The 24,055-nt window shown below is 35.9% G+C and overlaps 1 protein-coding gene across 1 annotated transcript in view; it reads right to left on the minus strand.

Annotated features, from left to right (window-relative positions):
- The window catches only part of LOC306885654 (CUB and sushi domain-containing protein 3-like), a 405,244-nt gene that overhangs the window by 296,868 nt on the left and 84,321 nt on the right, over nucleotides 1–24,055 (minus strand). Inside the window, exon 3 of the mRNA XM_079442324.1 lies at nucleotides 11,424–11,536. Coding sequence (XP_079298450.1) covers nucleotides 11,424–11,536 — 113 coding nt within the window. The remainder of the gene's footprint in view (nucleotides 1–11,423; nucleotides 11,537–24,055) is intronic.

A 24,055-nucleotide genomic window follows, 5' to 3' on the forward strand; every position in this document is an offset into this window, starting at 1 on the left:
AGCAGAGTTTACACGTCACGTTTTGGTAACGGTACGGCTCGCTTGGAACCTCGGCCAAGGTGGTACTAAAAAAAGTACCAGGTACTGTACCCAGTGGAAAACCCCCCAAAAGTGTGCCGTACTGAACTGTACCGTGCCATACTATGCAGTGGAAAAGCGCCAATATAGCCATGGCCACGGAGTCCCCTGACCCGCTATGGCTTCCTGAGTTCCCTGACCCTCCATGGCCGCCCGAGTCTCCTGTTCTGCCCTGGAGGCCTTTCCAGTATCTTGCCCTGCACCGGCCTCCAGAGCAATTTATATATACACACACACACAAATATTTAGTTATAATTAATATTGTCACTTTATGTTTATTATTATTATTATTATTATTAGGTCATTATGATTTATATAACATTAACAATTGGTATAAGCTCAAAAATAACTATACAATAGCAAAATGTAATTACAAAACCAAAACAACACACAACACAGAACAGAACCTAACCAAACAAATCAAATCAGAAAAAAAACACAAAACATAGCAGAACCTAACGAAACAAATCAAACCAGAAAAAAGCAAAACACAGAACAGAACCTAACCCCAAAAAACTAAAAACATTTTTATACAGTTATACATTTTTTACTTGCTTTCAATTCTAAATCAACTTTGTACTTTTTAGTCTACACATCTAAAATTTACCAAAAAACAAAAACTAAAACAAAAAAACTAAAACAACATCAAGACATCTTTTACATTAAAAGATGAAAAAAAAAATTATAACCTCAGACATCAGGTAAATAAAGATAAGCAGCCAATCAAAGTGCAAATTGTAAAATGCAGCAGATTTCAACTTCTAAGTGACAGACGTCAATCCTGATATTCCAAGTATATCAGATTGGCTGGCTTCTGTCACGTTTCTTTTGCCAAAATCCTTGTCATTTTTGACTAGATCAATTAAGTATCTCGTCATGTAGTGTGTCAGTTTTTTGGAGGTCAAATGACTCTCTTACTGTAACAACCCGGTAATCTGCAAACATGCAGCTCTTCAAATTGGCGAAGTCAGACAAGTAAAGATTTTCAATTGAACTGTGCATCTCATTTTGTGCCCTGAGGGCAAACGATCTTTATTGGATGGCAGCTATTAGCATGCACATGTTTAATTAATTCTGTAAGAAGCTTTTGTGTTGGCACAACACCTCAAATCTGAAGGACTGAGACAGGCTTTGTCTGAAATCTCAAGGACTGTGAAAGAATGTCAAGCCACATCCTGGCTAAACCTGGAAGATTTATAGTCACAAAGGATTTGAACTTGTCTAAAAGTGGCAGTTGTACAGTCTGTCACACACGGATCTACTGAAAGACACTTTTTCTGATACTCATATCAAGAGACATCAATGTTTGAAGTAATCTAAGAAAATGTATATGTTGGTGGCACGTTTGAGATGTAAAGATGTTGGTAGCAATTATCTATATATAATATATGCAATTATTATGTCTGTCCTATAAACTTACAGTTCTTAATTACATTATGTTTCTTCTTCAGGCCCAATTCACTTCAAGCATTAGATGTAGATGACTTCAGCATCTGCTACAGTGCTAATTGCCTGCGTACAGAAAAAAAAAGTACCTTGAGGTATTTTTTTCAATATTTTCCAGCAATTAATGAGCTCATCTCTAATTACAAATGTGAAAGATGAGATTTACATGACACCAACATTGTCATTTTGTTTTAGTTTCAGCCCAGACATCACACAATTGAGTTTGGAAATGACAACGGTGCAGTCATAGACAAGAAGTTGGCTATTAAGATGAGAACAAGGCATTTTAATGGACAAGCTTTGATAGTGTTCTTTAAAACGGGAAGCCGACTAATGGATTCGAAGCCAAGAACTCTGGAGAAACCATTGATCTGAAAATAAAGGAGGCTGCTTTGACAGTTTTTCTTATTCTTTTCCTCTTCTTCTTCCCTCTGAAAGAGTGTTTAAGACATACCTCAGCAGACGCTCAGATGAGAGACTTGATTATTGACAGGACTGGTCTTTACCCACGCTCGAAGATTAGATGCTCTTTATTACCTGCGGATTCAATTAAAAGTAAACAACCGATCCTTTGTGCTGCAGAGCTGTACGAGACGGATGCTCCCAGTCCCACCTGCTGTCTGAGTTTGCCGGTCCCAGACACGGCAGATTTATATTTTCAGTGCGAGACGAAATAAAGGCATCATCAAGGATAGAGTAAATAATGTTTAGTGCTTGAATGGTGCTGTTGGGGTTCATCTCAAGATCGTTTCATCCATCTTAATCAACCAATCAAGGTCTGGCTGGTTAGAATGTCCCCGTTGGCCCCTGCTGGTAGATGTCGTAACTACACCCATCAAATAGTCTAGTATCTCTGGATGGATAATCAAATGGTTTTCAAACATATTAAAGCTATTTGGCTTTAATGTTCTTACAGTACTATCAAAATTGAAACATTAAATATATAACACTTAAATATCTTAAGTTAACACTGATAACCTTAAAAGTGTGGGGTCGGTAATATTTTTTTAATGTTTTTAAAAGAAGTCTCTTCAAATCGAATGCTCAACAAGGATACATTTATCACATAAAAAAACATAAACCACAGTTTTCTATTGATATACCCAAAAATGTAATTCATTCCCATATGGCAAAGTTGAATATTCAGCAGTCATTCCTCCAGTCTTTAGTGTCACGTGATCCTTCAGAAATAGAATCATTCCAATATAACATTTCTTATTAGACAGTTGTGCTGCTTAATATTTTTGTGGAAACTGTGATCCTTTAATAGAAAGAATGATAGTCTAAAAAGACAACATTTTCTTGAAATATAAGTATTTACATTAGATATGTCTGTACTATCCCTTTTGATCAATTTAATGAATTCTAGCTGAATAAAAGTATTAACTTCTTTTAAAAAAGGTACCGTACATGGTATTGGTATCGTAAATAAAATAACTGTATTTATTTATCAATAAATGCACACCTTTAACAAAAAAACTGCAAACCCCCAACCACCCCATCCAAAACTAAAATGAAACACAATCTATAACATGACTGACATATATGCAACTATGCAGCCGTCTAGCCACATCAACCTATCATTCACAATCCTACGCTTTAATAATGTCATCATATCTCCAGAAATACCCATACCCATTGTCAGTCATCATCAGAGCACTACCACATGCCCAAATAATCCATTCCTCTAAACACTTTAGCTGCAGATGGTGGGTTGAACATCTTCTGATTAATTAACTGTTAATTATGATAAAGTATGAGAGACAGTCTGATGTCACTCAAAATAAAGTGACAGGAGACCGAAGAGGTCAGCAGAAGCACTCATAATAAAGCAGCAGCTCCCCCATTACTGCTGGGAAATGATCTTCACAAATAAGCCTGAAGTTAGACGCCAGTATAAATTAATACAATTAATTTCAACCTGAAAATGCTTGGAGGAGGCATGCATGTTAGGCCAGCGGTGGATAGTCATTAGCGAGGATATTAAATATTCCAGGCAAACAGGAAAGCATCAAATTGAAAAGGAAATACAATCTGGAGAGAAAAAGCAATGGCTTCCTGGGACCTTTGGCAATGGCGCAGATCTTCCTGATTAAGTGAATGTGCTCACAAACATCTGTAAATTCATTACATGTTGTGCAGAGAAAAGAAAAACCCTACTTCACCCTATATTGAATAGATTAAGTTTAGAAGGGTGGGAAAGAATCACTCGAGGCTTTTGCTTTAAACTGTCTGTGTCCTGTTTCACTACTTGTCAGCACTATGCAATAATCTCATGACACCCTCATGAAAATGAAGACTTGAAATAATTCAGTCAGCATTTTCTGGATTCCTGGGGTCAGAAGTCTGCTCACTCGTTTCTATGGGCAGTTTTTGAGATGTATAATATACTGTGATCGTTTCTATTGAACACAATCAGACCCACTTAATTGGGAGGGAGCAAAATTAAATAAGGTGAGCCAAAAAACAAACAAACAAAAACAATTCTACAACATACATATATTAGTTATGGATAGATGAATGGATAGATAAATAATTAAATGAATGAATGAATGGTTTGTCTATTACCTAGATTTCTAAACTACTAGAGTAAAAGGACTGAGATTCATCCCACTAAATCAAAACTTTTGAATCAGTTCAGCAAAATAAAATACAATTAGAATAACTGATTCATTCAGTGACATTTCTGTCAAAAGTAATACAAAATTAAGTACAGACTTCAACTATCATGAAATAAATATATTTCAAATACATTTTAGTATATTTATTTTTCACTAGGGTTATTAGTGATTGTTTCAAAGATTCACTCAACAGATTTGTTCCAAAAAAGTCAAAACACCATGTCAGCACTAATTCAAAATAAAGATTTTCAAAATAAAATACAATGAAATAAAATAAAATGAAATGAATTTAAATAAAATTTAAAAACAGCAACTAAACCCTATTTTGACATTCATGCTACCAATCATAATCAAAGTCTACAGGTGCATCTCAACAAAATATAATGTCGTGGAAATTTCATTTATTTCACTAATTCAACTCAAATTGTGAAACTCGTGTATTAAATAAATTAAATGCACACAAACTGAAGTAGTTTAAGTCTTTGGTTCTTTTAATTGTGATGATTTAGGCTCACATTTAACAAAAACCCACCAATTCACTATCTCAACAAATTAGAATACTTCATAAGACCAATAAAAAAAACATTTTTATTGAATTGTTGGCCTTCTGGAAAGCATGTTCATTTACTGTATATGTACTCAATACTTGGTAGGGGCTCCTTTTGCTTTAATTACTGCCTCAATTCGGCGTGGCATGGAGGTGATCGGTTTGTGGCACTGCTGAGGTGGTATGGAAGCCCAGGTTGCTTTGATAGCGGCCTTCAGGTCATCTAAATTGTTGGGTCTGATGTCTCTCATCTTCCTCTTGACAATACCCCATAGATTGTCTATGGGGTTCAGGTCAGGCGAGTTTGCTGGCCAATCAAGCACAGTAACACCATGGTCATTGAACCAGCTTTTGGTACCTTTGGCAGTTTGAGCAGGTGCCAAGTCCTGCTGGAAAATGAAATCAGCATTTCAATAAAGCTCCATAAAGTCAGCAGAAGGAAGCATGAAGTGCTCTAAAATGTCCTGGTAGATGGCTGCGTTGACTGTGGACTTCAGAAAACACAGTAGACCAACACCAGCAGATGACATGGCAGCCCAAATCATCACTGACTGTGGAAACTTCACACTGGACTTCAAGCAAAATGGATTCTGTGCCTCTCCACTCTTCCTCCAGACTCTGGGACCTTGATTTCCAAATGAAATGCAAAATTTACTTTCATCTGAAAAGAGGACTTTGGACCACTGAGCAACAGTCCAGTTCTTTTTCTCCACAGCCCAGGTAAGACACTTTTGACGTTGTTTCTGGTTCAGAAGTGGCTTGGTAGCCCTTTTCCTGAAGACATCTGAGCGTGGTGACTCTTGATGCACTGACTCCAGCTTCAGTCCACTCCTTGTGAAGCTCTCCCATGTGTTTGAATCAGCTTTGCTTGACAGTATTCTCAAGCTTGCAGTCATCCCTGTTGCTTGTGCAGCTTTTCCTACCCAAATTCTTCCTTCCAGTCAACTTTGCATTTAATATGCTTTGATACAGCACTCTGTAAACAGCCACACCTTTCAGTAATGACCGTCTGTGACTTACCCTCTTTGTGGAGGGCGTCAATGTTCGTCTTCTGGTCATTGCCAAGTCAGCAATCTTCTCCATTATTGTGGTTTCAAAGAACAAGAGATACCCAGAATTTATACTGTAGGGATGGTCATTAATTGAAACTCAAATGTAAATATTCTAATATTTTGAGATACTGATTTTTGACTTTCATCAGTTGTAAGCTCTAATCATCAAAATTAAAACAAAAAACTTTTGAAATGTTTTACTTTACATGCAATGAATCTAAAATATATGAAAGTTTCACTTTTTGAAATAACTTACAAGAAACCTTTTCACGACATTCTAATTTATTGAGATGCACCAGTATAATGTCACTGTTTATTATAAGATCTCACTTCATCTTTCTTTCTTTCTTTCTTTCTTTCTTTCTTTCTTTCTTTCTTTCTTTCTTTCTTTCTTTCTTTCTTTCTTTCTTTCTTTCTTTCTTTCTTTCTTTCTTTCTTTCTATTTAGAATTGTGAAAATTGGAAGCAACCCTTGCATCCAAAAAACCTGGACTCTGAATCTAACAGCCTCACTGGCGAAGAGGTTTTTCAACAACATAACATGAAAATGCTGTCTCGAATGAAGAAACATAAACCTTAGGGCCGCAGGGAATGCAAAACACTTGCTCAGATATCCCTTTTAGTTGAGAATACATTTTTAATAAAGCTAGCGTGCACCATTAATAATAAAGCACACTTTAATATTAATACTATATATACTGAAGGAAAATCTCTACATTCAGAAGGTCTCTGAGGTCGTTTAGATGTACAAGAGGTTCTCATTTAGGAGCGAGGCAGTGAAGTACAGTGATTTGGTTGAGCTCAAGAGACCTTCTCGAGGTTGCCAGACTCGGTGTACGATATATTCTACCTGCACCGGCCCTCATGAGAAAAATAGCTCCAGGCATGTGTTTACAAGAGCAGGAGTAGAACTGATGACTTCCTCCCAGAGAAGCTAGTTTCCCAGGTGACAGAGTAGTGTCTTTGAAATCAACATGTTCTACACCCACACCACCCTAGATAACTGTCTATTTGTCATGGTCTGAAAGAATGATTCCAAAATCCTTCAGGAAACATTCGTAAATCATATTAGCTGTTTGTGCATGTTTTTCTCCTTCCGTCATCTGTTTTTAAACGTATTCAACATTTTCCATCTGAAAGAAGCGGTAGAAGGAGATACCTGGAGAGAATTACGCAATCGGTGGTGGTCCATGGTGTAAGAAGACTAGAATATCTGGATCCATTTGTTGTGTGCAGCAGAATAAGAGAGTGAATGGAAACTAATCCCAAAACACATTTTCACGAGTCGACAGGAACTGTTCATTAAATACCAGGGTAGCTAAAATAATGATGCAACATGTAAAAACATTCAGATCTTAGTGCTGGATAGGAATAACAACAAAAACATTGTACATGTAATCCCAAAAAGGAACAAGAAATAAATAATTAAAATGACCAATGAGATGACAAAGGACATTATACTAAAAAAAGAAAGAAATTTCTTCTTTAGAACTCCAAAGTTCCTCCTCCTCCTCAGGAATAGTGCAATAGTGTTAATATGTTAACACAAAATAGTGTTAACATATTAAGAAAAGTGCAGTAATATTATAGTCCTCTGAGATAATTGTCACAACAGTCGATAACTGAAACGCAAGAGTGCCGGCAGTTACGTTTGTATTAAAACAAGTCAAATTAGCATCAGTGTACAAATGCATAATGGAATATGCAATTATTAATAAACGAGACCCATTATTTCTAATTTCACATGCAAATTTACTAGTATCAGTATTTAAGGCACAACAGGAAAAAGTAAGTAAATAAACAATAAAACATTGCCAGTTTAATTACAATTCAGTTCAATTATTTTTGGCCCCTCAAAAGAAAAAAAAAAAAAAAAAAAAAAACTTTATAAGTGGACCCCAGAGAAAAATGATTATAGGAGCCTTTAAAAAATAATCTCTATTAATTGTTTGGAAGACTGCCTACCATTTAGCATTCTTTTGCCAATTTTAACTCTGAGACAGATGAGGAAACGGGGACAGAGAGGTCGAGTGGGACCGTACACAACACAAGCGAACATTGAGTTTTTAGCTGAACCCAGTGCTACTGCTAGTAATATAAAATTGCATAAATGTTTGATGAAAAACAACTGGCATACATTCCTATAATAACCATCCAGTGATCTTAAAGGGGCCAAACTTTTTGAGCGCCAAAATCACAGTAGTGAATACTACAATCCCATCCTCTATAGAAACATTCCCATTCATATCTCGTCTATTGCCAATACCATTGTCATTGACATACAGCTACACCTCCCCAACCTTAGCCTCCATCCGCCCATGTTGAATCATTAAGATCATTACCAGTCATACCAGAAACTCTGCTGGGCATGAAAGTTTATTCAGCCTAGCATTTCTGGGACAGACTGCTTGATGAGGCTATGCATTCCCAACTGCTGTTATGAAACATTTGATTATGTAAACACACAGGAAGTCCAAAGCACGCACTTAACATCTCCAACTGAATTTCACTTGATTTTGAGTATCTCCTGATTTTGGATTTGTGCAAAAATACAAACAGCACATTATTATAAGTTATGAGCGCTTCGGTTATTTGCAATGCAACCAGGCTGGTGTAACAATGTGCCCAAACCAGGCATGACACGATAAGCTTCAAGAGGAGAGTAATTTGTCTGTCCACATCGAGGACAAAAATGCATGATATGGCCATGTGGAGTGTAATTTTGAACCAATAAGACAATAAGTGGTTGAGGCTAACCAGTGCAACTCTACAGAAATAGGTACATACAAGTACAGGTGTGTACAGTTAGGTCAATGTAAATTTGCACACTGACACAATGTTCATATTTTTGTCTCTGTATGCCACCAGAATAGAATTAAAATGAAACAATCAGGATAAAATTGAAGTGCAGACTTTCAGCTTTAACTCAAGGGGTTGAGCAAAAATATAACATAAAATGCTTAGGAATTACAACCATTTTTATATACAGTCTCCCCAATTTCAGGGCTCAAATGTTCATTTTAATATTATGTGGAGAATCCTTTGTAGGCAATGACTGCCTTAAGTCTGGAACTCATAGACATCACCAAAGACTGGGTTTCCTCCTTCGTGATGCTTTGCCAGGCCTTTACTGCAGCTGACTTCAGTTGTTGTTTGTTTGTGGGTCTTTAGTTTTGTCTTCAGCAAGTGAAATGCATGTTCAATTGGGTTGAGATCAGGCGATTGACTTGGCCATTGCAGAATAATCCACTTTTTTTACCTTCAAAACTGGGTTGCTTTTGCTGTATGTTTTGGGTCATTGTCCACTTATACTATAAAGCGCCGTCCGATCAACTTTGTGCATTTGGCTGAATCTGGGAAGAGAGTATATCCCTGTACACATCAGAATTCTTCCAACTGCTTCTGTTCTCTGTCACATCATCACTAAATGATGCCAGTGCCACTGGAAGCCATGCATGCTCATGCCATCCGACTGCTCCACCATGTTTCCCTGATGATGTTGTATGCTTTGAATCATGAGCTGTTTCAAGCCTTCTCCATACTTTTTTCTTCCCATCATTCTGGTACAGGTTGATCTTAATTTCAACCATCCAAAGAATGCTTTTGCAGAAGTGATCTGGCTTTTTTTTTGTTTATGTTTTTTAGCAAAGTCTAATCTGGCCTTGCTTGCACCTTGTGGTGAACCCTCTGTAATTGCTCTGGTGAAGTCTTATCTTGATTGTAGACTTTGACATTGACACGCCTATCTCCTGGAGAGTGTTCTTCTCCTGGCTGGATGTTGTGAAAGGGTTTTTCTTTACCATGGAGAGGGTCCTCCGATCATCCACCACTCCTTTGACTGCATGATGTGGGTTCTCAGCAACAGCTTCCAAATGCAAATGACACACTTAGGATCAACTCCAGGCCTTTCACTTGCTTAACCGATGCAGAAATAATGAAGGAATAGCCCAGGCCTGTCCATGAAATGGCTTTTGAGTCAACTGTCCAATTACTTATGGTCCCTTGAAAAAGGGGGGCGGTACATATTAAAGAGATGTAATTCCTTAACCTTTCCTCCAATTTTGATGAGAATACCCTCAAATTAAAGCTTAGAGTGTACACTTTAAGCCCATATTAATTATATAACTGTAATTGAAAAGGTTTTGGTCAACAGCGAAAATAATAAAAATTGTGCCTGTGTCCAAATATATATGGACATATATATGTATATAGTGTATGCCAAAGACCTTGTTTGTTTTCAATGAAAGTGAGGATTACTTTACTTAGGTGAAGATTATGTTCAGTTTGTTCTGAAACGTGACATAAAGGTCATTCACTCTACTTGGGTCTTTTATAAGCATATTTTAAAATAAGAAAGACAATAAACCACTTAATAAAACCATGGTTAAAAGCCTCCATAACAATCATGAGTGCATTTCACCATGACTTTGAGAGAATCAAGTATTAAGCTCTCATTTTAGAGTTGCATTCAAAAATATTTTAAAGTACTGTATATCTATATCTAGATTCCTAGAAATAAAAAATACACCTTTATAATTTTAATAAAGTGCATGTCTGGTGCTATTAACGACACCATAAATTGATGTTTCTCAAAAATAAATACAATTAAATACTTTCATAAATTTCGATGTAGAACTAGCCAGAAAATTAACTGAAAAAAGTTTTAAATCCATTTTTAATTAAGCCAAATTTGACTACTTATGTTCTAACAATCACTTTTACTTAAGCTGTGTACGAGAGATTATTAAAGCCCACAGCTTTCTAACAAAAGAACTTTGACGCTGCAGTAGTGAGACACTTTTTCTCTGCACAGTTTGATCTAAAAAAATTAATCAAAAGGAAGGGGAGGCAACCAGGCTGAGACACTGAAACAACACAGTAAATGATGCTTCAGGCTGACGCAGCCTACTTCAAGTGACTCAGATCAGACAATGAAAGACATGCAGAGCGGTTCTGCTACACACAAACAAGACCACACTCATCCATCTCCCTCCTACCACCTCACTCCCAAAGCTAATATGTGTAGTGAACGTATTTCCTCTCATTCATCCAGCCGCCAAATGCTCTGATAAGCAAAGAAGTTACCACCCAACTCTGCTATACATAAATATGCATGATGAAGCCTCTTATAAATGAATATAATGATGATTTCATATAACGTTACGTTCACAAAGCAAAGTCTGTTGGTTTGATTAATTAGGATTTAAATAAATAAATAAATCCTTAGCCTGTACGTCTTCTTAAATAAGACTAGGAGGCTCTGAAGCACAGCCAAGCAACTGGAAAAACACCAAGACCAATGCACTAAAGAGACAGAAGTCATGTACCCTTCACTATCCATTAGTTAACATGCAAAATGAATGAGATAAAAGGTGATATAATGCTCGGTGTCATCTTCCTGGAATTTGATGCAAGTGCCTAAAAAAAATATTGTAGCCAAAACCTCCAGACAGTAATTTGATGAAGTTTAATGGGGAGTGATGAGGTCTGTAGTCAGAGACCACCTCTTCATTGAGGTTTAATAAATACAATTATGATTGGCACAGATTGCAGGGTAGCCTTTAACTCGCCAAGCAGAGCGACTCTTAATTAATACCGCAGATTTCATCTGATATGCGCAATAAATGACAATATAGTGTAATAAGACATAGCACAACACAGAATGGACTGGAATCCTTACCTTCATAATAGATTTTAAAGCCGTGCGCGCTCACGGCGAAGTCACTGGTGAGTCTCAAGGAGAATACAGACCCAGTGCTTGTGACGGGAGGTGGGATTTGGAAACCCGTTAACCTAAAGAGACCAAAGAGAAGAGAAATAAGCATTAGTTAGACAACAAAGATCTTATACGCATATCATCTTATAACAGGTTTAGAAGTTTTCAGCACTCGTTTTGTGATTTTTGTGATATTGAAACACAACTGATGATTTCTTGAGATATAATAGAATAAATTCATATTTTTTATTCAGCAAGGATACATAAAATTATTCAAAAATGAGAGTAAAGACATTTATACTGTCACAAACTATTTATATTTCAAACAAATGCTGTTCTTTTGAACGTTCTATATATCAAAAGATCCTGCAGGGCGAAAAAAAAATCAAAAAAACATATAAAGCACAACTTTTTCAACCTTGATAATTTGTTGTATTGAATAAAACATTACAGTACATTACATTTAGTCATTTAACAGACGCTTTTATCCAAAGTGTCTTACAAATGAGGACAATGAAAGCAAGCAAAATCAACAAAAGAGCAATGATATGCAAGTGCTATAACAAGTCAAAGTTAGCTTTTGTTTTTTTAAATTATAAAATAAATAGAAAACAGAGAGAATAGAAAAAGAATAGAGAAAGCTAGTGTTAGAGGCCTTTTTGCTTTTGTTAATTATATAATAATTAAAAAGAAAACAAATAGATAGAATACAAAAACTTGTGCACAGATCTAGCATACGCCAATAGGTTTATTTATTGATTATAAAAAAAAAAAAAAAAAAAAAGTGCTTTTGACAACATGGCTAAAATATAGAAAACATAGTGTGAAACTAATTTGATATGGCAATGTTTAGTTAAATCTGACCTGTCTTCTCAGAATGCTCATATTATTGCACATTATTTCTTGATGTGAAGGCACTGGGTTTCTTCCCTGCTTTATTTAAGCTCCAGAATAATCCCCAGTGCTCATGTGTGCATGCAAAGAAATAATTTCGTCAAACCACTCCTTGGGGCATACAGACATCACCAACATTATAAGCAACCAGCATGCTACAGAACACATATTTAGAGGCATTGACGAAACACACACTCTGCATAAGGAAATCGTGTGTTAGCAGAGCTGCTGGTTATCTCCATTTAGAAAATCGATTAGGTCAGCAACATGTTAGGATGCGGAGAGTTTTTAAAAGCGTGTGTGGATATTTGCTCAAAAATGTGTGCGTCAGCTAACATGCGTCACATGGACAGAATTTCTTTAGTTTATGCTAATGAACTCACAGTGAGACTGAAATATTTATAAATGGCTATGAATAATATCCTTAGGACACTGCAGTTTTGTTTTAATAATATTAACCTTTAAACTTGTCATAAACTTCAAAGAGTGTTAGAGAATAGATTAAAAGACCTATGTTCCTAAATCTTATGTAAATTCACACATGACCTAGATGCTTTTTAAAAAAAGAATAACCTCTTTTTTTCCTTCAAATGTTTAGCCAACCATATTAAAAAGGTGAAAAAACAAACACACAAAATATAGTAAAAGACTCGGAATAAAGCATTTTCCTTTTACGGGAAGGGAACTATTGAGGCTAATGAGTTAACATTTTTGACACAGTCAGTCAGAAGATTTGAAGTGTAAATCACAGCTGTTTAATTTCAGATTTAAATTGAATAAACCTCTTTTATTACTTGGTGCTGTACACACAATGTTTATGTAATGAAAAATAACTTGGGAAAGAAAAACAAACTTTTATACGAAACTCTAAGTACTGTGCATCTCTGCCAAACTGCCAAAAGTAAATCACCTTCTTGTGTTCTCTTGGCAAAGACTCCCTAAATAAAGCCAACACTCTACTATTGTTTGAATTACTGCATATATTATCAGATACCTTTATCATTATTCTTGCTAGAAAAAGGAACTAATTTGGATTTTTGAGGCTGGATGGCATAGCATCTCCCAGTACTGCTTAATGTATGTGTATGGATACATTCATGCTTAGGTGGACTTCACAGGACATTCGTCCATCTTCAGTGAGACGCCAAATCAGTTTGTTTGTACTTAATATCACAGTACAATGTTATAGATCTTCTGTAACACTCTTGTGGGTGAGTTAAGGCATGCATACAAACTGCTACTAGCATATCAGACCGCGGGACCGGGTTTTAAAGGTTGTTGGAGATCAGTGGCGCTTGAGTTCTTTAAAAGGAACAGCAGCTCCGTTCAGAGTCCATCCATCCCCAAGGGCTTCGCTAACTGCTTTTTTCGACTACTGCGTGAGTTGGAACAAATCTATCTCCTCACTCTGCCCACAGCCAAAACAGTCGGGAGCCTCCACTCTCTGCTGCTCGTTAGATGATCATTGGGGCTTAAATCGCTTGGACATTCTGCTTTTGCCCCAAGAACATGCAGAAAACTCCTCTGTCTTCAAGCTCCTAGCCACCAATCAGCTCGCGCTGCACACTTTAAAAGGCACCATACTGACAGAGTCAAAAACCAGCCTGTCATACGAGTTAGGATTAAAAAGATGGTTTAACCGAAAACTGTCCAGAAAATGAAAGAGTCTTGTGTAGGCAACAGTGTTCCAGCATCAAACCTTTGACCTCAAGTGTTTCATAAAATGTTCAAAGGCAATACAGAGAAGGCAAAGACTTAAGTACTGTTTGGATGGGATTTCAACATTTACAGAACATCTGAGTTAAAATGGGACCTTAGCATTGACTTTATGTACTGGTTCAGGCAAGATTGGAAACTCTGTGATTGTCTGAATATGGACAGAATTAAGATCAAAGCTTATGCTGCTACTGTAAGCGTATGTCAAAAAGTATTTCCAGAAGAAATGTAGGATTAATCCCAGTTTTTAAGGTCACAGATTTGGCTTCAGACAGGAATTATTATCACATAACCCCGATGTTACTCAAACTAATACAGTATTTAATTCAGCTGTAAAGGTTCGTAGGACAAAAACACCAATACTTCAACGTTTTCTAAAACATTTTTTGATGTCTACACGCATTTGTCTAGGAGGAACATTCACTATCCTAAATGATTCATGAACGTAATGCCTTTCTCATTTTGAATGGAGAGGGCAGTCTATATTTCATTTTTCTTTCTTATTCAAACGAGTGATTCCAACATGGTAGAAAATTACCAAGATCCCGTTTTACCATGAGAAAAAAAAAAAAAAACACTTTGATCCATTGCTAGAAGAACATAAAACATTTTCCCAAAGACACCATTTACACCCCTGCCTCTAATGTTGCTTTATTCCTAATGTGCATTTCCCCTCCTTTTAATCCGGTAATTACATTTGACCAAATATGCTCATTCATACTCATACTCATTTATTTCTATGATGAGATTTCTCTGTTTCTGTCTCTCTGTCAGTCTCTCTCCTTCTATTTCTGTCTGTCTGTCTCATTAAGCACTTAAAGAGTGGTAAAGCTTTCTTACACAACCCGGGGAGGAATAAATAAAAACACTCAGCATTGCCACAGAGGTAGTGCAGTGGGGAATCGTGAAAAAAATTAGGTGTCTTTACTGCTTAGGGTTTGATTGAAGGGTATGATCTGCTCCAGTAGCATCTGTTTCAGGGTATTCATTATATACAGTCAGAGTGGGAGCTTATGAGCCAATAAAATCATGTTATTCTGTAAGTGAAAATTCATCTTTTCTAAGTACTTTCCTTGATCAGAGTGCGCTAGTCATAGATTCAAGTCAATTGATTTTTTCCTCATTAAAATCCTAGGGTGTTAAAGGATAATGTGATTCCACAGGGAAGGTGCAGTACCACTGCTTATTTGATTGTTTTCATCTTGCCATGGTTACATACGATCGCATCTGAGAGAGTAACATGTTAGGATGAGAGTAAAGACGGATGGGTTTAATAAAGATATTTAAACAGGGTTATGAGGTCTTGTACGTTGCTCAGGGACTTCAACCACAAAACAAATTAACCTGATGAAGATGGAGATGTCAAGACAATTCATTTCTCTCACTAGAGAACTAGACAGGTCAAATAGCAAGGCCATTTATTGGTTTTGTGGATCTGCAGGGTGTTTGACCAATTTAAACTGGACACCTTTGATGTCAGATGTGAGATTTTGAAACGTGGGTAGAAAATATTTGGTGTCATGTAGCATTACATTGATCTTTATCATTTTGAGACTTCTACAAAGGTATAATAATGGATACTATGACACATTACAAAACTTACACAATGATTACTGTGAGAGGAGTCTCACATAACAGTACAGCCTCAATTATATTAATAATCATCAACCTCAAAAAGTCAATAATCTGATAGCTCATTACTGATAAATGACTGATATTAAAAGTCTATAGGATTTTGTCCAATGCAAAATTAAAACATTATCTAAAGTCAGTTGTTTTAAATGCTACAATGCAACTAATTTAACCTGCATACTGTAATAAAGCATGACTGATTAAAAATTTGGCAATGCTTTAAGTGTGACAGTCCAAAGAAACATACAAACTTTTAACTGGCCTATTTGGTGTTCTAGAAATAAAACACAGCAATAATACATACTTGTGATGTTCACTGTGAAATTCAAAATATAATAGTAAACTATGCTTGCTTTTGAGAAATCCTAAGTACAGTGTAGTGGGCCATAGCTGGCACAACACAGATGGACACAATTTTGTATGAATATACATATACACCCAAACACTGAAATGTTTTGTCAGCTTCCTTTAATATACTGATTTTGTGAGTCTATTTATATTACAAGGACATTATTTCCAAGAACATAATTTATATTCTAGCTACATGGCAAAAGGCATCAAATATATGAAAGAAGGGTATAGAAAACCACACATGCAGCAATGGGAATAAAAAAGCAACCTATAACAGTAAGTGTTTAGTGACTGACCGTACATTTACTTTTACCTTTTGACATTTTATACATCCCATCATATGGGACATTACTATTAAATATAAATATTGGTGAAGGGGGCTTAGAGTTCAGGGAAGCTTTCAGACAAAATGAAAACAGATGATATCATGGTTCCCCCCAAAAGATGTAATGCCTCTCATGGGGAAAAACAGTCCATAAATCTTCATTTGTCAAGATGGCTCTTGCAGATAGTCATTCATAACTTTGAGCGCACTTCTCTCAAAGGTCTGTGGCATATTGGAAGGCAATGGACTGAAGTTCAGAATTTATGCAATTGCCACAATTGTAAAAAGTCAATAAAAGTAACACGGACGTTTCTTTGTAAGCAATTCTTTGTTTCTATAGATGAGAAAAATGCAAACTGACAGCCATAGAAAATTACAAACCACGATAACCAAGCAATTTGGTAGTCTATAAAGAAAGCTTACTCCAAAATGCACTTTTCGAACATTGCTTGATGTATTAAAATGCTGTAGCAAAGGGAAAAATGGAACAGCTTCAAGAAACTGACTTGCAAGAAATATAGATCTGTCTTAACACTATTCACAAGTTCACTCCACTGATGATGAATATCAGCATCCCAGTCATATTTACACAAATTTCCGATGCTTAAAGAATGCTATATCCAATATTAGCTCATTTCCAGTCCATTGACAATTATGTGAGCGCACTCTTTTATCTGTTATCCATGAATCCTTGTTGTAGTTTAAAATGACCTCAAACAATGTGCAAATTCCCCAAAGAAATAAAAAAGTACATTAAGCCAGGAGAGACTGAGTTTTAGAGTGAATCAATAACAACTGACAACGTCTCGAACGTTGAATGTTACATCTATTATCTATTTCAACATGAAAGCTACTATAAACTCATTTGTGGAATTACATTTGTTAACATTATTTAACAACATTAGCTTAGATGAACTGTAAAACGTCTACAATATGATACAATTACAATAATTATTATGATATTATCCCAATATTAAGTTGACACCCTAAAGTAAGTTAACTCTAAATCCTCTATTTTAGTGGATCAGTTTCATTTCCTTTCCATTGTGTAAAACTCAAGCTACAATTAAAGTTTAAATGCCTGAGCATATTTCTTAAAGTCTTCTAAGAAGAAATACTTCCTTACACTTCAAGACATGTTCATTTTTTAAGTTTCAGTTGAGCTCAAAAGGTTCTGCATAACAAGAACGACCCACACCAATCAAGTTAAGAACCACTGCTTTAGATTTAAACTTTCAAACACTTTCCCATCAGTAGAGTAATTAAACGAGGATGAGACAAGCGTGTGGGCGAGCGATACCTCGAGAGATTCCTTCCCAATATCTGTGACCATTCAGCGAATCAAACACTGTATCTCCTACGCCTCGAAACAAATCACAAATTTGTGTGGCAAAATACGGCGGCCTATAGCACGCCCCAGCTGCTAATGCTGCAGCTCACTACCCCAGATTAAGACCCTTCTGTTCCTTCTATATCTGCCCAGCCAGACGTACCACTCACACAGGCATACTGTCTTATCAAAATCCACATTCCATCAGCACCATACTTTCCCTCAGTGGGGGGAAATTGCCTGCATTCCACCCCAGCTCCCCCGTCCCCCCACCCCAAAGCAATCTGCTGCCGAGGACAGTTCCAGTCTCCCACTCAAGCAGACCCTGCTATTTATATGGAACCTTCTGTTCACTAACATGGACACGGATGCACATGTCTGGCTAATGAGCTTGGGATTTTATGAGGCAAGCATAGTTTGTGTACGACAGAAGAGTGGGTTTCGCCTCTGGCTGAAAGACATTTGTTTTGCTACCTTTTTCAGTTGTTAAAGAACATAATCTTTATGTACGCAACCACTTTTTGCTGGGAATTTTTAATTACAGGAACAGCCTACTTAGAAATGGCCCTCGTATCATTCCAAATTACCATTTCTGACTTTGAATGCATATATGAACTAACTGAGATTTTAAGATTAAGATTTTTGGTCAGTTCCTTACACAAAATTAAGATATGGTTACACTTTTTTGATGGTGCCCTTTAGACATTCTTAAGTTGACATGTAATTGCAAAGTTACAGTAGAATGTCCATTGAGGGACTATCAAAATAAAATGTTAGCAGATATTAAGCATACAGACTACTAATACTCTAATAACTGGTGTTTGACATGTAGTTGCAAAGTTACTTGTAGTGAGAATGTCTAAAAGGGATTGTTAAAATAAATGGTTACCCTTTAGGAGACTTAGACTATAGTATATGGTTCATATTTCATATAAAATATTTTTATGGTGCTTTTTTTCCCCTTAACAAATGCCATCACTATTAAAAGAGCTATATTTACCAATTTAGGGGTTATGCTCAAATGTCAAACATAGTCGCTTGAGAAATTAACAAATCATTGGAAAAACAATCAATAAACCAATGTAAAAAAAAAAAAAGTGGAATAATAATATTTAAATAATAATAATTAAAAAAACTATCCCTGTAAAGCTGCTTTGAAACAATCTCACATACAGTGCTAAATAAATAAATGTGACTTGAGTTGAATTTAAATAAAAATTAAGATAAGCAAATTGAAAATACAATATAATATAGAAATAAAGATTTTTCAACCGCTTCTTAACCACAAATTAATTTTCTATTTCATTATTTCTATATTAGTAACTGATGAAGAATTACGAATTAATTGTAATACAATCTTAAAACTATTCACATAACTGACATTTTTAAATGCATTTATCAATTCCTCATTTGACCTCATATAATTAGACCCCTATTTAACAATTCTTCCAAAAAAAAAAAAAAAAAAAGAAATCTGATTTTTGGAGCATTCATTCATTTATGAATTATTCCTTTAAATGCAGGTAATGCAGTTCCAAGACTGGCTCTTCTGAGGTAAGTGCCTGCAAAATATATTTTTAAAAAATGTTGAGAAAAATAATATTTGCAGAATAACTTCAAAGATTTATCAGAGACCCTTTCAAAACATTGTGATGTTTGATCTCACTGTATTTTTGGCTTTGTATTAGCTCATCTTTGTTAAGTGGAGAGACCTGTCTACTCCCACTCAGTATGACTGACTTGATCTAGAATCAGATCGGAGGCAATCAAGCGGGGGAAGTTTTGATAACAAAGGCGACCTACGGTGCGGTTGAGGGGGAGGACATTGCACGTCATATGCTGTGTGGACTCACGGAAATAATTCAGACTGTTGAATAGCACTTTCACCCTCACATCCATGGCAGTCTACAAAAACACAGCTCGGTCCTGACTCGGATCTGCAGAAGCGATCTGTGAGGGACAGCCAGATTGTTTATTCAAGCCACATACTGTAGATTGCCTAATACTATATCTATTCACTGGTCAGCAAGCAGTGACCTATTCACTAAACGCTATATTCCACCAAGTAGCTCTAGCTTTGGTTAATTCACTCCCAATCCACTCAAATAGCTTTTCAAACAGCATGGATGGAGGTCGATCTACATAAACATGAGTCTTTATAGCGGTCTGGTACCTGATTTATGCGACTGGCCAGGTAGGAGAAGCAATGCCATGGTTCCACATGCTGCTCTGTCATCTGGGTAAAGGTTAAAACAGGCCACGGGAGCGTCAGCCCTCTAGAAACGTGCTGACATGCTATTCATTACAGCTGGCCTAGCTAGAAAGTCCATATGCCAGCAGACCCAGAGCATCATTGCAGTGACCCACAAGATCTGTGGGACCCACAAGCTAATGCACATGGGCTGTCAATTCCTAATACACAATCACACAATAATTAATAACAGTTATATGATGACAAATCACGAAAAGATCTCAATGCAAAATATACTGTGAGTCAGATATTAGCACAAATTAAGTTTCTGAACGGTGAAAAATCCATCATTACTATCACTGACATTTATTATCAGGGCAAGATATAATTTTCAGTCACAAGTAATGGTGCCTTTTCTCAATTTGTTAGCGCACAGCTCTCTGCTCATTAACAGTTTGAAGACATAGAACAATTTCATTCTTCATTCTCTTCTAAAATTGCAATAAAAATAAAAATTGAATGTAATTTGTCTCTGAAAAAGAAACAGGTGAGAATAAAAGTCAGAGATATAGTAATAATATCCACTTAAGAAGAAAGATGAATCAGAGACTACCACGTATAATATAAATATCAGCCTTACATTACATGAATCATTATGTACATTTATTTTCTCTGTTTGTATATATGCAATAAATAATGACCTTCTTCAATCGATTTGAAATTCATAATAATAAATGATCAAAAACTCTCAATGTATACAAAGTACATATTTCAGATGAATGATACTAAGATAAACGCTTGTTTAAGGATGTTGTGATTGTGCAAAGAAGGAGATCAAAGTATTGTTTCATACAGAATTACAGTAATTTGGTGCCTTTAACAAAAGTAAAGACAAAACACTGTGCAAATAGAGGGATTTGAGGTTTCTGGTTTGAATAAAGCTCTTCGGTTATTCCTGGGAACATTGACAAGATCTTCAAACGTCATTTACTTGCTGCTTTAAATAGCAGTTCAGGATCAAACTATCTTTCACTGATCTCTCTGAGCACATGCAGAACAAAGAGCATTTAAACAAACAACCCAAGGCCGAGAAATAGAAGTGTGCTTCTAATAAACACAGTCACACCAATGGAGTGAATACAAGAATGACTATTACTGAGAAACAGATTTATTGTCTTCTTTGAGTTACTTCGAATTTGAATAATATTAAATGCAGTACAGCTCTCACTAACAGCAGAATACCTCTTTAAATAAGATCTGAATATGAGAATATTATTCTCAAGGGTTTTACAACTTTCAGCTACCCAAATCACAGGTGCTTCTGACTGTGACTGTGACCAATTAAGTTCAGAGAAAGAAACTCTACTAGATCCTCTGCAGAACGTCTTAAATCTGTTTATAATCTATAATCATATGATATTCACAGTGTTATGTCTTACAATGATTTGTTTTGATCATGTTTATAAAATATTGTAGTGTTATATAAACTTTCAGTTATTAATGTTTTATTAGCATAATCTCTATAAAATTATATAATCCACACACACATGGTTTATATTTTATAATATATATTGTGAACTATAGTATTAATATATTTCTAAAGTAGAAACATTTATGTATTTATTCTTATTTATTTATATATGTTTTATGAGGGTTTGCTCTCAATTGCTTGGAGGAACTACTCAGATATGACCTTTTCAGATTTTTTTTTTTAAAACCTTGCAGCTACAGGTGTACCACATCCTTTAGCATAATGAGAAAAATATGTCTGTTTGTCAAATGCAGTTTCTTTTCTTGATCAGAAAAGCGGGTCCATGATAAGTGAGAAATCTGAGATTTTAGGGGGAGGAAAGTCCATTAGCTCAAAATCTATTCAAATGGTGCAATTAGCTCTGTTCCATGGATATAAAGGGTCCGTGTGGCTCCAGCACTTGGACTTATTTTTCTTAGTTTTCTGCAAGTTATTAACCTCTATCTCACTCTTTCTCTCCAGATCTCTTTCTCATCACGTCCTCTTTCTTTCTCTTTGCAAATCATTCCATTGCATCCACACGGATAACAAGCCAAAAGCACCTACGGCCATGGCACTTCAAAGGCCCTGGTCAAATATTGACTATAGAAATTAAAATTATCTGATTTCCCCTCACAGGCAATTAGTTTCACAGTTCTGACCATGAACACTTTCCAGTCATGAATCCTGAATGCTCCATAATGCGATAGATTGATTTTTCATAGGAGAACTGTTTCTCTTTCTTTGAAAAGGCTGTTCCTACCATCACCTGGAGCTGTGTGCTAGTGGCAGCATAATGATGCACAGCACTGGCTAGAAAATAATGTTTAGAGAGGATACTGAGGCTAGTTGTCACTTTTACTATGGTGAATATCTCAGGGTTTTCAGTGATTTCAAAAGCTTGATCGCTGGCAGCTTATTCACCACATCCATCAAATGACAGTGACATTTATATGTTATGGTATACAGTAATTGTTCTGTAGTATAGTCATTCAAACCAGTTAAATTTTTGCTGATGATATTCTTTTATTTTATGCCTGCGGTGATTACGAGTGAAACATCACATCATTATTGTCTATTAAACAGTGCCACCTCGAGGAGTAAAGGTGAACTGCATGCATTGAGTCATCAGATATTTGAATATTTTTGCATACTTATCCTAATACACACCTCGCGACGATATACACTTTTTAGAAAAAAAAATCAGAAAACAGACATTATATATTTTTTTTCTTGTTATATTGTTTATAATGAATAGATTGAGGAATACTAAGAAAGCTGATGTCTAACTTTTAAAAAATGAAGGAGGGGGTGGGTAGTGAATGACGTCCCGGGTCGCTAAAGACGCAAGCTATGTATTTAAGGGTTAATTCAACATATATTGAATTTATATTTTGTGCTAACATTCCCCCAGACATGTTTCAGGGTAAGTTACGATAATGAGAACCAACCAGAAGAAATTATGGAAAAAGAAAAAAATAAATTATGAAAAATAGTTAAAAAGTATAAGCTAGCATACAATTTTAAATCAAATCACTGATAATAGAAAAGCTAAATAAATATGTAACATACAAAACATACATACATGCACTGCTCTGATGAAAACATCTATAAATTAAATACATCATTATACACTACCATTCAAAACTTTGGAGTCTGTAATATTGTTTAATGTTTTTGTAAGTCTTTTATGCTCGTCAAGGCTACACTGATTTGATCAAAATTACAGTAAAAACTAGGGCTGTATACCTTGGAGAACCTGGCGATACGATACATACCTCGATACACAGGTCACGATTCGATACGTACCTCGATACAGAGCTGTCTCAATACGATTTGATACAATGTGACACGATTCGATACGATTCAATAAAAATACATGGGCCAGAGCCAATTAGTTAATGCTGAACACATTTACTCAACAAACAGAACTCTGCATTTTTCTTCAATTTATTGAAGACAAAAGTGCATTATAACAAAGTGCATTTTGCTTAAATATTTGCAACTTTAAGTGCTCTGATTAATTGTACACAAATTGTATTAATCAGTAAATTACCACAAGTCAACATTTAACTTTCCAAGGGTACAGTCTGAGCTCACACAAGCACAAAATCTTCTTCTTATTATTCTTAACTTCTTATTAAATCTTCTTATAATTCTTTTTTGTGACACCATGTACTGCCATAACATATTTCACTATGGCTGTGTCCAAATTCAGGGTCTGCATCCTTCGGAGTACTCATTTGAAGGATGTTACGTCACAGCGCCGCGACGAAGGCTGTCCAAATTCGTAGGATCCTTCAAATGCGGCCCACAAATACGTCCTCCTTTTCCCCGAATTGGAAGGATGGGTGTGGTGGATCCTTTCCCGTCCTACCTATCCCATAATTCTTTTCGGCAGAACGTAATGGCGGACGAAGCGAGCAGTAGCGGAGTGGGAGAGGAGTTTCTCTGACAAAACAAGCTAAAGTTTATGCTTCGGCTCAATGAATTTGTAGGAGAAATTAGTAGAATACTTAAAAACAAATAAAAATAGGCTATAATGGCTTACCTGGATGTGACTGTCTTGTAGTCTGATATAAAAAACTCTCCGACGAGCAAAGAAAGTATTTAATTTATTTAATTGCTTTATTTCTTCCAAAAGAAT

The sequence above is a fragment of the Barbus barbus genome (assembly GCF_936440315.1).
Source record: "Barbus barbus genome assembly, chromosome: 19".
Lineage (NCBI taxonomy): Eukaryota > Metazoa > Chordata > Actinopteri > Cypriniformes > Cyprinidae > Barbus > Barbus barbus.